The sequence below is a fragment of the Labrus mixtus genome, chromosome 7 (genome assembly GCF_963584025.1).
Source record: "Labrus mixtus chromosome 7, fLabMix1.1, whole genome shotgun sequence".
In the NCBI taxonomy this organism is placed as follows: Eukaryota; Metazoa; Chordata; class Actinopteri; order Labriformes; family Labridae; genus Labrus; species Labrus mixtus.
Genome location: NC_083618.1, coordinates 13,867,986 through 13,882,799, shown reverse-complemented (window position 1 = coordinate 13,882,799; position 14,814 = coordinate 13,867,986). Strand labels below are relative to the sequence as shown.

Genomic DNA, 14,814 nt, shown 5'->3' with positions numbered 1-14,814 from the left:
GTACAATAAGTGTATTTTTCATTATGTAACATCAGACCATTACTTGAAAAAAGGTGAATGTAGTTAAAATACACAGCCAACGAAATACCAGACATTGATAAAGTTCCGAATCTCTCGATTTGGCTGCTATATGAATGAGAAACACATTTGATATTACAACATAATATATTTTTAAATTAACAAACATAACGTGTGTGTGTGTGTGTGTGTGTGTGTGTGTGTGTGTGTGTGTGTGTGTGTGTGTGTGTGTGTGTGGGTAGATGAAGGAGGGCCAGGAGCAGGAAGTGGAAGTGGCCCAGATGGAGAAGCTCCTCAGTCTGTTCTTAGTTCTGTTGTTCTTTTGAGATGTGCTACTTTGTCACAATAAAATGCTACCATAACACAAATCTATAGCAGAGTCTCTACAGTTCCCTTATCAAATAACACTCCCAGTACATAATAACTATATCAAACCACTACTCACTCCACATGCATTATCAGAGAATGGAAAGCCATTTTTGGTGTAATTTGAGATTTCAGCGAAAGCATAACTTGATAGACAAATATCCTCTATCACTAATGTTCCCAGTCCATAATCACTTATAACACCACAACTCACTGTACTTTCACTATAAAGAGTAGTAAGACCAGCATTTATGAGTTGTTAATAAAACATCTGACTAGGCCATTGTCCTTGATTGACAGAAAACTAATACTTTTTGTTTAATTTACTGTCTTGATAAGAGGTTTACAAGAAGTTTGAAACCATTCATGTTTCTACATATGATACTTTTGATGATACAGTCAGGTGAGTGATGGCTTTTCTCAGCATAAAGATAAGAAATAAGGGGTCAGCCCACCAGGTGGAAAGAACATCATTACAGTTCATTTACTAAGTTTAGTTCAGATGCTAAATTCACTTACCACCAGAAGTGCAGAATGAGTCTTCAATATCAAGCCATTTCCACAATATGCCAAACACTAAAATCAAGAATCATGGAAAAAAACCTTTTGACTTTTCTGTCATTGTGGGGCCAGATACAAGTGTATAAGAGATGAATAGGGCAGCTGATTATTATTTAAAGGAAACTTTATGGGAACTCTAAGTCTTGTTCAAAAATCAAAAATGTGTCAGCAAACTAGGAGTGAACTATCAGGCAGTATAAGAGAGCGACTTTTCTGGTGCTGTTGAACTGAGTTTGAGTAACAGGTGCTGATGTGTGGGCACACTGGAAAACTTCGGACAAGTGGCCCACAGGGTCCGCAGCAATAGTCTGCAACATTTCTGCCATTTGGCAGAGGGCCACAACCCTTGAAATGGATTTGTTGCTGTTCTTTAACAGCTTAAAGTCACAAAGCCTCCTCTTTGACAGATGTGTGTTTAGGGAAAAAAAATAGCCTCTGAGGAACTGGGAACTCTGATAAGCATGTTCCCACAACACATTTTATTAGTTCTTCATCTGAAATTCGTTTTGAATAAAACAATGTACCTTTGAATGTATCGCGTAAGGTTTAGTTTTCCTGCTATGGTTTTCATTTGAGGTGCTGAAAGCAGTACAGCAGTTATCCATCATGCCTTTCACACACACCTGCCTCAAGGGGGAAATCAACTACACAAAATAATATCTCCCACAGGACAGGCAGTGTTTATGTTTTTGATTCCAGAGATCTATTTTTTCTCTGTTGAAGTATGACCACGTTGTTCGTGCAAAAGTCTGTTTACTGTTCTGTGAAAATAAGATGACCAGCACTCTGGGTGTGTGTGGTCCTGACCCTGTACACTTTTTTACAGGGCCAAGTATTTAAATTTTTATTTTTGTACTCATGTTACAAATGTTATATTCTGAAGTTGCAATTTACCATTCAAGACTGGTGTGACACACATTTTTGGCTAAATCCCAGAGCTTAATTTGACAGATTGATCAACAGAGCAGGGGTTGTTCCATATCAACCCTGCTTCAGTTTACTTTTAATCAAGGTCCTGGATTGAAAACACCAGTCTCAACAACGCACTTAAGATAATAAAAATAGCTGCTACTGGAGGACTATACAGCAGGTATTTTATGAGAGTCCCTTTTTATCAACGGGCAAGGCAAGGCAGGTTTAATTACATTTGCACATTTCAGCAAAAGGACAATTTAAAGAGCATCACACTAAAACAAAGGGAACAAACACATCAATAAATCAAATGTAAAATACGTTTAAACATTTTTTATTTTTTTTTAGATCCAAACGAAATACAGAAATAGAAAAGGAAACATTAAGACACATTGCAAAGGAAATACAAAACTTAGAAAACACAGTGTCACAGGAAGAATTAAAAAAAAATATTGTCGTGACAGTGCTGATCCTCACTTCTTACCACAGAGCGGCGACAGTTCACAGGAAAGCAGAATGTCAACAACCAGCCAACTACAGACGAAGAAGAAGAACGCGGAACTACACGATTTGTTTCGTTTCTTTGCGCGGCGGGAAGTTTCACCTGGGGAGTAAACAAACCGCATGGTAAGTTTAGATATCAAATAAAGTGTTTTATCAAAGAGATGTCTTTATGTCATCATAAGACTCAACTCTCGAAAATGATCTACATTTACACGGGGGAATCATTTGGTTTCTCACAATCCTGTTTGTCTGGCCTTCAGAAGGTGCAAAACACATTAGCACGAGTTTTGAGGGGGGCACATTACTCATATTCATTCCTCCCTTACACTGGTTCCCTTTTTAGCTACAGAAGACATTTTAAAATCCTCTTGTTTGTCTACAAGCCACTAAATGGTTTGTCCCCCCTCCTACGTCACAGAACACCGGGACTACAGGAACAGTAGTGTAGATAATGGATGGACGGCTCTAGCTCTTGTGTTATTTGCTGGTTGTTTGAGTTCTGACTGCGTATTTGATCTTATTCTAAATATTTTCTGGTCTTACAGTAATTCCAAAGGCCTACAGCAGAACTAGAGATATAGCATGGATTTGTTGTGTGAAAGAATTATGTTATAAGTAAAGAGTTGCTGTCATTTCTGGCTACTTCCAGTCTCTGATGGTATTTAACTCATCGTGCTTATCCCCATGGTAACCAGAGCACACCTGTTAACATGTGTACATATATATATATATATATATATATATATAGATATATAGATATACACATATACTTTACATTCTATATATTTTATTATATTATTATATTAGTCTATATTATATAACATTTCATTATATTACACTATATTGTTCATATTGCACTATATTATATTATATAACTGTACTCTGCATTACTGTGGTACAACACTGCCTCTCTTCTCTGCTCTTTACATTACTTGCTGCTATTTATCATACCAAGTCACTTTAATCATCACTTGTCACTTTAGCTTGTCATTCTCTGCAAATACTGTTTCAATTCTCAATTCCCCCCAGTTAACTTCATCATTCATTTTGTACTGTATATACCCCCTGTTTTTATGTATCTTATCTATTCTGTTTAATGTGTATTTTGAGCTTTCTTGTCTGTGCTGCTGTAACGCCCGAATTTCCCCTCTGGGGATCAATAAAGTATTATCCTATCCTATGTAACATGATTTTTTCTCTCTTTGAACCAGGTGATACACTTTGAACATGCCGTCCAAGCAGGATGTGGCCAAATCCATCTCCCCGGTTCTGTTCATGTCCGTGGACGGTGAGCCGATGTCTTTCTTCCTGCGGCCGGGTCCTCTTAAACGTGAGCTCCAGCCGCTCATCACAGCGGGAGGAGGGAGGTTGTCTAGCGTCCAGCAGCCCGGAGCGATTCTGCTGATTGACCCCAAGGAGAGAGGCTCGATTACTGAAGCTACTGCTCACTGGTAGGTGCTGGGCTGAGAACTACAAATGTGATTCAGCAAAAGTTTAACTGACCTGAGGCAAGCGTCTGTTTCCTCCTCAGGTACGTGTCCACTCAGTACATCCACGACTGTGTTGAGAAGGACGAGCAGCTGAATTTAGAGGACTACAGGTTAAATCCTGAAGTGGCCCCAAATCAGTCTGCTAAACCTAACAGTAACAAAGAGAGCTCACCTGAAAACTTAGGAGGTATGTTCAACTTTAACCTTACTTTTTATAAATCACTGTCAGACAAAGACACATCATTGATTTTATAAGTTAAGTAAAAAATCCTGCTGGACGGCTCTTTGTTGTCATCATTAGGCAGGAGTGCTTACACATCTGAAGATGATTCTGCCATATTGAAGTTTGTCAGCAATCACAAGTCAGACGTCGGGGGAAACCGTGTCTGGCAGGAGATGGAGAAGCAGAAAGTGACCGGTCACAGCTGGCAGTCGATGAAATACCGTTACAGAATACGACTGGCAAAGAAACATTCAGAGGTTGTGGAGGAAGACACAACAAAGGAGGACACCGACACAGCAGAGGGAGAGATCAAGGTAATCAACCTGCACCCCGTTTCAGGATGCTGTTATATTTCTCTTTAAAAAAAGGACGACAGCTCAATTAAAACCGCAGTTATTTGTGGCTACCTTTGGTGGTATAATGTACGGCGATAAATTCAGAGGTTTTTTCATGTAATGTTCTCTTGCATGCATTATTTGTGGCCATCTGGTGCAGATCAGAATCAAAAATACTTTATTAATCCCAAGGGGAAATTCGGTTGTTATCGTTGCTCTTAAACACAATACAGCAGTAGGAAATATAGAAATAATTTAAGATGTAAAAATAGAATAGAGAAACAGGAGCAACTGTAACAGGCAGCTTGTGAAGTCGGCACATGCACACTTGCTTTTGTTGTTTGATATTTCAGGTTGTCAGCAGATTTGAGATATCCACATATCCTCAAAGTGTTAAAAAAATGTTTTTGTAAATATAACTTTAAAAAGTCACATTTTACGACCCACCTTTTAAATTATTTTAAAAAATCATTTATAGTAAACATATTATATAAGTTAAGGGCTCTTCAACCTTTTGTCACTAATCATCTACTCTTTGCTGTGCGTGTCTTAATGGAAACTGCAATATAAGAATGATATGTTACAAAGTTACAACACTTGCTCTGAAATGGAAACTGCATTTTGTTGACAGCTTCAAAATATGCAAAATGGGAGACAGTTTGATTTTACAGAGGCTGTAGGATGGAGTGTATTTTATCATACTGCCACTAGGTGGCACCAAATTTAAAACTACATTGCTGACAACCTGAAATATCAAACAACAAAAGCAAGTGTGCATCAAGGGGCAACCTCCAGGCTGTATCCTAATTGCCAAGTACCTACTCAATCTGTCAGTAGGCAGTAGACAGTACCTACTATCCGTTCTGTATACTGTTTAGTACCTACTATTCAGTAGGCGCGCACAGTAGGCAGATATTTGTTCCTACTTCATCTGATTCATTCAGTATGGAAGTAGCGTCATTTACGTTTCCCAAACCGGCCGCATCCACCCTTTTTTTTTTTTTTTTTGTTTAGCTTTATTCAAGAAGAGTAATGAGCATATACAGTCAGGTAAACAAAACAATATCACAATGTAAATCAAGTAAAAGGCAGATTAAATAACTAAATAACATACAGTAGCCTTCATAAAGAAAAGTAGAAATGAAATACAGTAATATACAGAATATAAAGTAAAATAAACCAATAAAGACGTATTTAAATAGTGAAATCATTATTTCAATAGAGGGGGAAAGGTTTTATAATAATGCAGACATTTGTTATATTTTCTGTTGTTAATTAAAAGTAGTGATTTCAGACGGGACTTTAACTCTAGATTCAAAATTGATTCTATTAATCCATGCTCGTTTGTTTTGATTTGGAGGCGCACGTGAAGTGACGTTTTACGTTTAACTTCACACAGCATTGTGGGTGGTAAAATACAATTCATTTCCTGAAAGCACGAATCCGATCCATACTGCATAAAACCCGGAAGTTAGTATCCATACTGAAATGTTCAGTATACTGAGGTGGACACAAAAAATGCATACTGAATGACCACGAAAGCTCAGTATACTGAAACTCCCTACTGAAAAGTACGTACTGCCTACTGAACTGTGGCTATTTGGAAAGGGCCCCGGTCTCAAAAAATGAAGCCAATGCGGAAGTACAAAAAACTGCAGTTCCTCAAGGTTCCGCTTGAGGCTGGCTGCAGAAGCGCCGGAAGTGCCATAAGCCCACAGCCAAAAAAGCCCGTTTTTATCACAGGAATTAACATGTTTACAGCCTGGTTCAAAAAACGAGATATATCTGATAAGTATATCTGATTTTTTTATAACTCATCGGATTTTATTCTATTAAGGAAAACGGCTATGCCCATATAAGGGATGTAGCAGATTTGATTGACAGCTCTGCGCGCTGCATCTGTCTGTCAGTTCAGCAGGTCAGGAGGCTAGCAGCTTGATCCGTCTGATTTCTCGTCTTTTTTACTTCGTTTGGAGAGTTTGTTTAACACATATCTGACAACATACATGGCTTGCTGTGCGGTTAACAGACCATCCAAGAAGTTGATGCTTCAGTTTTCTTCGGTAAGTGATATAGTAGTGTTATATTTACTGCATACTCGTGTCGGTATTTATATTTACGGACCTAGCTTGTTTAGCATTAGCTTGTAAACCAGTCGGCTAACTGTACTCAGTGTAGCCCATTATTTACGGTCAATGGTTTAGAAATGTTTGTTGTTAAGATGTTGAAAATAATGAGTTTGTGTGATGTTAGAAGCTAAAGGTTCACCTCGGTGATTAACCACAGACTGTAAATATGGTTATCTGACGTTATGATGAATGTTATACTCCACGTAAATGTGGACATTAAAAAAAAAAAGTACAAACTAAACTCAACTGAACCTAATATGCTGTGTAGGTTATACGTTACATGGTTGACGTAGTGTATTAAAGAGCCCATATCATGCCCTTTTTGGGGTTCATATATTTAATCTATGTACCTACTTTTGTACGTTCACAATAGCTAAAGTCCGAAAAAAGTGTCTGTTTTCATGTACTGCTCCTCCTTGCTCCCTCTACGCTCTGAGTCTGTCAGCTACACTCTGCTGAGCCCACACTGTTAGACCCCACGTGGGCCAAGTCTGCTCTGATTGGTCTGCCAATCCGCTCTGCCGTTATTAGTCAGTTGCTCAGCGCGCTTCTCGGAAATTTCAACATGAGCTGCAGGGCTTGCCACAACGAGCCAATGGGCTTAGATCAGTGATCTCACACTGACAATGACGCCGCACTGACACATTTTTATCGAGGGGGGCTAGAACAGAGTGTTACATGTAGCTAATGCTACAGCTAACAGGAGGAGGTAGGAGAAGCCGCGTTTCCGCGGACTTTTAATTTTAAAACATGCACAGGATACATGGAAAACACACTAAAGGGCATATAAAACCAGAAAAAGCATAATATGGGACCTTTAAGATTTGTGCAAACTGTTACCAAATAAATAAAATTCACTTTGTATGAGTTCAGGGAAATTGAATATGATTATTAATATAGTTCTTAATCATTACAGATGCTCTTACAAAGAATATAGCAGTAGAAATATAAAATATAAATAACATATGGAATGAAAATAAGATATAAAGCAATTAATACAAGAAATAGTTTGAAGAATACAGCCATGTACTGAGCTCATGTTAATAATAAATGAGCTACTGTATGTTCTGTACTAAAGCACAGAGAGTTGGGACCTGTTAATGATTTAAATAATTCAAGTAGTATTTGTTTCATGTTAAGATGAAGTACTATCCACAATAAACTGCTTAATCTTTCCTCACAAAATCTGAGGCAATTTGATGTGGAATATCATTGTGCAAGTGAGTGAGAGCTGAAAATAGCATCATTACAAGGTTTATCTTCTTAACTTTGAATAGATGTTGATTCCCTGAATACTGTACCTTTGTTGTCTGGGTAGTACACTGTTGAATTTATAAATGTGCTCTTACACACAGATGAATACAGAAAATGCACCAAAAAATGATTTGATGAATAACTGCTATTTTCTCTCTTTCTTTGCCATCCTGAAGACCCCTCACTAAAAGTCCATGTTCTCCTGGATCCATGTCACATGCTCAAGTTTCTTCAGAATGACTTTTCAACAGTCGGAAGTTCTGGTGAGGGAAGATGGCCAGCAGATAAGACGGCAGTACATCAACGAGCTCCACATGCTTCAGGAGAAGGAGAAGGAGGGTTTGCAACTTGGAAGACTGTATTCATGCTTCAGCTGTTCAAATAAAAATAGATCTCCTCCAAACAACTTGCAATCAAACCATTTTCTTCCCATTTTAAAACCCTTTGTCCAGTTTAGATGGGAGAAGTTGATATTATGTGATATTGATCTGGGAAGACTACATTTCTAAATCATTTAGTTATTGATCTTATTTACTCTCGGTGTATCTTGATTTAAGAATGGGGCTGTGTTTAAGGGCAAATTTTGTAATGACTCTGTTCCATCCCATTTTAAGAAATGAACTACATTAGTATTTGGTAAAAAAAAATGTCAAAAGAATAAAAAGTTGTGTAAAAGTAGACTTCCTTCCCTTAGCTATTGAGTTGAGCATTAATGCACATTTTAGTCTTGTCATTTCAAATCTGAAATGTATACTCATAAGTAGAGACAAAGGAGTGCATTTATATAGAAATATTTATTTAATCTGGAAAACCACATTCAAAAAGTCTGTTTTTACAGCAGAGATTAACATGTTTACAGCTTGGTACAAAACAAACAAATAGGTGTGATTAGCTCATGTCTCTATCGACACACACTGTACGGGGGTCGTTTGATTTGATGAAGGATAAGAGTTATTCACAATAAGGCGTGTAGCTGACCAGCTTGACAGGCGGGTGCGGTGTAACGGTTTAAAGATCAGCCTCAAAATGTTTCTTACATGTTATGATAAAACTTTGCTAATGTATTGCTCTGCTAACCCGGACAAAGTCTAGTAACTGCTCTGACAAATAACTAATAACCATAATTGTATATTTAAAAAAGTGTAGTTTTAAGACTTGAATTAAATATTTGGGTTGAATATAATTCGTTTTAACTGTGTTGTAGAAAAGTTAAATGTTAACTTATTGTTTATAGAGTTTTCTCAGGACGAGCAGGAATAGGGGATGATAGCAGCCTAGCCGTCAGCTATGCTGTGAAGTGGACCGCTAACGTCAAGCTGAATGGGCGGAGTTAAGTCCTGCCGTTCCCGCCTTACTGCTGTTGCTAGGTTGATCCGAAGTTAGGTTGAGACTGCAAATCCAATATGGATGCGACCGTCGATGTGACTCATTTGCTGCCTATGTAACAGACGGGTCAGGATTTGTCCAGTAATATTTACAGTCTATGATGTGCATGTGCCGACTGTGGTGGCAGATGGGGGCTTGGAGCAGCTTGAATTTTGAACACAGATTTTTTTTAAGCACTGATACTATCTCAAATGATGGAAATGTATTCCTTGACATTTAAACCATTGAAATACTGCTACTCAGCTTCACTCTACACCACTCATCTGGCCGTATCTCTTCTGGACCTGAAAGCTATTTTCCAATGACTCATAATTCAAATCTTTTTTTAACAGATGAGCAATTGTTGCAATTTGCAAGCGAGGAGCAAGTGCTGTATAGATTACTGAACAATACTGCAGCAGCCCCCATCTGCCACCAGCATAATAATCAATTCATCCCTTATGTTTAGGAAATAACACAAACATTTAACCGCAGAAGGAGGTCTGGACAACTTTTAAATGGGCTTAAGACCACTAGGCCCCTATTTCAATATGATGCACATTGAACAGAAAATGTGCTGATGATGGGAAAAAGGTGGTCCCACAAGTCTTGTAATAACAAGGAGAAAAGAAGGAAGAGATTTTTGTGTAAATATGTTGCTCTTTTGTCTCCAGCATCAAACAGTTAAGTTGAATACAGTGCAGTAAAATAACAAATAAACCGACTTGCGTTAAGCCCTCAAACGAGACTGTTTTGCACAACATGCAGGATGCATTTGTAGCGAGTCACGATGAGTCGAGCCCAGTCTATGTTTATGTTTTAAACACATCGTTGCTTTGATTTCCCCCCCCCCCATAAAAGTTATAATTTAAAGAAACTACATGTGGAAAAAAACCTTACTCACTGATGTTCCTTTGAGGTATAAATTCAGATGTTGAATAACGCCACACCTCTCATACCAACATGTTTAATGGATGTTACAGATGTTGTTTCTCATCTGTTCGCCTCTAGGTGGAAGAAAATCAAGAGACAGATGTTGAGAAACCCTCCAGTGATCCTCCTCAGATTCATTCAGCAGAACCAGACCTGACACAGGTACAAAACAATAACATTAGAGACTGTTTATAGGTCTCTTCTGTAGTTCATTTAAAGACTTGATGTTTGTACTTGATTAGATCAAAACAGCAGAACTGAACAGATCATATGTGTTGTTTTCACAGATAGATTCCCAGTCTTTACTCGCTGACACCAATCAACCAGACATTGTAGAAGCTCAAATGTTGGTTGATGAAGTTGTTGAAGAACAACTAGTCAGCCCACATGAACAACTAACTGCAAGCTCTCAATTAGAGGCTTTAGGGGCTGAAACATCAAATGTGTCCCAATGTGAAGGACCAACTTTGGACTCTCAGGCAGATTTCCATCTCTTCCTTACTCAGACCATGGAACCAGAATCAGAAGAAGGACAAACAATCACCTTGACAGAAAAAGAGAGTGTGCCAGAGGACTCTCCTGCAGCTCATTCCCTGCTCCTGCACGATGCCTCTTCCCAGAAAAAATCAAAAGAGAGGCAGAAGGCGTCCCCTGAGCCGGCGTCCCCTGAGCCGGCGCAACCGCAGCGTCGACTAACACGCAGGCAGCTTCAGCTCGAGGAGTCATTTGGGCCTGAACCTTACGGCAAAAAACTCAGATCGTCATCATCTTCTGCATCGTCTTCTCCACAGCCCTTGAGGAAAACAAAACGAGCTGTTAAGGCTGCTTCTCAGAAAGACACCACAGCAAAGCAGCCGCCTTCCAAAAGAGCAAGACGAAAGAACGCCGCCGCAGTGCAAGAAAGTGTGGCTGCAGTGCAGGAAGATCTCCTGGAGGAGAGCGGACCAGCTAATGTCCAAGAAACAGCACAACCAGATGTATTTCCAGAGACCATCTGTGAAGCAGCACAAGCAGGTTAGTTTTTGATCAAACACATAGATATCAGCGTATGACAGTCTTTATAGGTTTCTAAACTAAACACTTTTTTTGTGTTTGTTGCAGAAACAGAATCTTGTCCTGTGCCGCACGAAGGAGAGAAAAAAACAGAAAAGAGGAAGCTGGGGATTCTCGAAGCAGCTACAAAAGAATTTGAAGACGATAGCAGGGTAAAACACAACATTTTGTAGCGGCAGTTTCACAAGAAATGCACTTGGAAACACCCATTCACATCCAACACACACACACACAGTACAACTTACATTTCTGAGACCCCTGACCGACTCTATCTCCCCCTCTATAGAAAGTCCGTTATTCTATATGAATAAAGTATTATTGTATGTTATTCCAAAAGTCCCCCAATAAGAAAACCTTTGACTTCATATGAGCCACGTTCATAAGCATTAAGCATTTTAAAATGTTAAAACAATCTGTTGTGTTCAATGACAGGAGACAATTGTTACAAATTCACTCGTTTGCTGTGTTAAAATGACTTGAGCTTGTGAAGAGCTTTTCTAGTCTTCTGACGACTCAAAGTGTGTGTGTGAATGGACAGGTCACACTGACTCTTTCTCACACTGATGCTAGAGGCTGCTATGTAAAGTGACCATCAGAAAAAAAAATGATTCCATTCACACACTTCATACGCTGCCAATCAAGCAGCAGGAGCAACTCTGGGTTAAGTGTCTTGCCCAAGGACACATCGGACATGTTGCTGCAGGAGCTGGGGATCAAACCCCCAACCTGTCAGTTGAGAGTTGACCGACTCTACCAACTGAGCCACAGCCGCCCCTTCTAATCAATCCTTCTAAATCATTAGTGTTATTCAGTAAACTGTTAAGGAATAGACTCTTGAAGACTATGTGAGTATTTTCTTGTGTAATTCAGCATCTGAAAAAATCTGTAGTCCAAATGATTTTTGTGTGTTTTCCTTAAGAAGTTTTTTAGTTTAATCAAGGTAAATGTGAGTACGGGGTTCATCTTATGATGACATTCCTTCATTACTTTTAAGGGCGCACTCACACTAGGCAATCCGTACTGTGCCCCGCCCAAGCATGCTTCACCTCTAAAGTCCAGTTCGTTTGATCAGTGTTAGTGCTCCAATCTGTGCTCAAGCACGGTACACTTCCTTGGCCCTGGCATGCTTGGAAGAGGTTTGGCACGGTAAAGTACTTTGCCTAGTGTGAGTGCTCTCTAAGCTGCTATTAGACTTTGGCTTACTCTATGTATGTATGGTCTACAAAGCATGAACTCCTCCTGATTTAAAAACCTTCAGATCTTCTTTAAGAACTGATCTTCTAATGAACAATTGAACCGAAGCAGCTGTAATCTAGTTTGAAATAACCTCAGGTATTTGAATTTCAAATTAAAAGTATTAGTTGACTTGAAGACCAGAACACAACCGTGTTACTTTCACATGGAATAATCCTGAGTCCTCTTTAAATATTTAAACTGTCTCTTTTCTCAGTCTGATGAGGAGGAAGTTCCTGATCTACAAAACCAAACTGAAACAGCAACAAAACAACCCTCATCAACAGACCCTACATCAGACGCTGCTGCAGACGCTGCTCCCACAAAGTCTGACCTTGAACATGGACCTGACCGTCAGGAGGGCGTGCCAGAGACCCAACCGTCCACAAGCAACTGCTCACCAGACACCAGCTGTCCTCAGGCCGCAGCAGCTCAGGCCGCTCAAAGCGAGGCCGCCAATGCAACCTGCAAGCCCCACCTGTTCATATTTGACAGTGAGTCTCAGGAGGAGGACTCTCAGTCCGTTCTTGGTCAGGATACGGTAGCTCCTGCAAACCAACAGCTAACTGTGAACAAAGACGCTCCTTATTCGCTGACACAGGCTCAACTGGAAGAGGACAAGCGGAGAATCACAGAGCTGATGAACCAGACAAACCAGGTGAGGCTGCAGTGAGATTCAGACTTCATGTTTTTTCACAGCATCCTGAGGAGCTGCTTTTACTGATTGTGTCTTTGTTTATCTCTAGTCCTCCCTTTCACTCTGTTTTAAAAATGTCTGACCTTTCTGATCTTCTTTTTTTTTTTAATTCCAGGATTTAGTCAGTGTGACCAAAGCCCTGCTGAGGACCAGTGGAGACTTTTCTGCTGCTCGGGATCTGCTTTTGACTCCAGGCTGTATTTCAGGACCATTTTGGAATCGCCATGACGACGGTCTCCTACTTTCAGCTGATCCTGTGGTCAGACAGCAGCTGCAAGGAAAATACGGTGAGGATGACCTGGCGAAAAGAATCGTGTTCCTTGAAGCAGAGAGATAAGTATGAAGTCTGACTAAAGAGGAAGACAGCAGATCTTATCCTCGTCTGCATTTGGCATTTAATCAGTGTGTGTTAGCAAAGCAAACTGACACGTTCTCTTTTAGTGTTCCCCATTTTGTTCAGCATGAAATCTTGTCATTTACTGCAGATTCTCCCGATTAAATGAGTTAAACAATCAGAGACATTTGAGAATTCATATTTTTAGATAGTTTACCTTTTAAAATGTCTTTTAAAAAAAAAGTTCACGATGATTTTTGACTCTGCTCCAGTGTATGTTTCACTTTCTAAGTGTTTTTAAAATGTTTTTGTTTTCATTTGCTTTATTACATATCTTTAAATTAAATAAAGCTGTCCTTTAGTACTCAAGCTTCACCATGTTTTTTATTTGAACAAACAGCCTTTGTAACAATGGACTGTGTTACTTCAGCACAGCAGACACTCTTTACTCTACATGCTGGTGTTTGGTTCTTATGATTGTAGCCTAAACATTAATAACAAACACAAACCTTTTAATGTAAACCGACCTGGTGATTCCCTAGAAGACAGTCCTCTTTCTCCAAGTCAAACTTCAAAATGCTTCTTTAGCAAGGAGCACAGACTCCTGCTCTGTGAGAGAGTCCTTTAAGGTCCAGTGTGCGACTGCAGACAGGAGATCCATCTGTCTGTAGATAACACTAGTGCCATTTAACTCTGACACTGCTCCCATAAGCCACTCACACATCTCTACCCCGCAGATGAGCCTGAACTACACCCCTCTACCACAATGTGGTAACGGTAAGGAGTAGTGGAGTGAAGCGGTTAGGCTGTGTCCCATGTACAGAGGCTATATTCCGCAGAGCATGCGACCTGGGTTAAAGTCTGACCTGCAGCTCCTTTCCTGCACGTCATTCCCCACTCGCGCTCCTGATTTCCTACTCTACCCCTCATTCTATATAAATAAAGGCAAAAGCACCCCCCCAAAAAAAACAAACAAACAAAAAAAAACAATATATATATATAGAAGAATGCGGTCTGTAGTTTGAAGCACATGCTCTGAAAAATCTTCGAGTCTAACTTGAGAGCAGTTTGAATTAATTCCAACACTTTCTAATTTGAGTCAAGTGAGTAATGAATAAAGGGAATGAATAAATTATTTATCTATCTAATTGTTGCCAAAAATTTACTGAACATGTTTTAGATTTTGCCCGTGTTACTTCAAGATGAACATTTCAAGTTGTGTATGAGCAACTGTTGCACAATAAACTGTTTAGCCTATAAAACTAAATGACCACACTCTATTAGACAATGTGACTACAGCCTAGAGTTCACACAATGATTATGACCAACTTTTTATACAAACCAAAAATTAATAGAATTTCAAAGCAGTGGGAAGCCAGAGAAAGGTCATGAGTACGAGTGAAATAC

The 14,814-nt window shown here is 39.4% G+C and overlaps 1 protein-coding gene across 1 annotated transcript; it reads left to right on the top strand.

Annotated features, from left to right (window-relative positions):
* Positions 1-2,402: 2,402 nt before the first annotated feature.
* On the top strand, positions 2,403-13,639 carry terf2ip (telomeric repeat binding factor 2, interacting protein). The gene is made up of 9 exons (XM_061043150.1): positions 2,403-2,484; positions 3,573-3,812; positions 3,893-4,038; positions 4,153-4,388; positions 10,169-10,252; positions 10,378-11,104; positions 11,192-11,295; positions 12,594-13,034; positions 13,189-13,639. The coding sequence occupies exons 2-9, from the start codon at positions 3,589-3,591 to the stop codon at positions 13,408-13,410; spliced, it is 2,184 nt and encodes a 727-aa protein (XP_060899133.1). The 5' UTR covers positions 2,403-2,484; positions 3,573-3,588; the 3' UTR covers positions 13,411-13,639.
* Positions 13,640-14,814: the final 1,175 nt, after the last annotated feature.

Coding starts and splice junctions, on each gene's coding strand:
- terf2ip (XM_061043150.1), top strand. CDS start 3,589: ATGCCGTCCAAGCAGGATGTGGCCAAATCCATCTCCCCGGTTCTGTTC. Junction 10,253..10,377: donor CAGAACCAGACCTGACACAG/GTACAAAACAAT, acceptor TTGTTTTCACAG/ATAGATTCCCAGTCTTTACT. Junction 13,035..13,188: donor TGATGAACCAGACAAACCAG/GTGAGGCTGCAG, acceptor TTTTAATTCCAG/GATTTAGTCAGTGTGACCAA.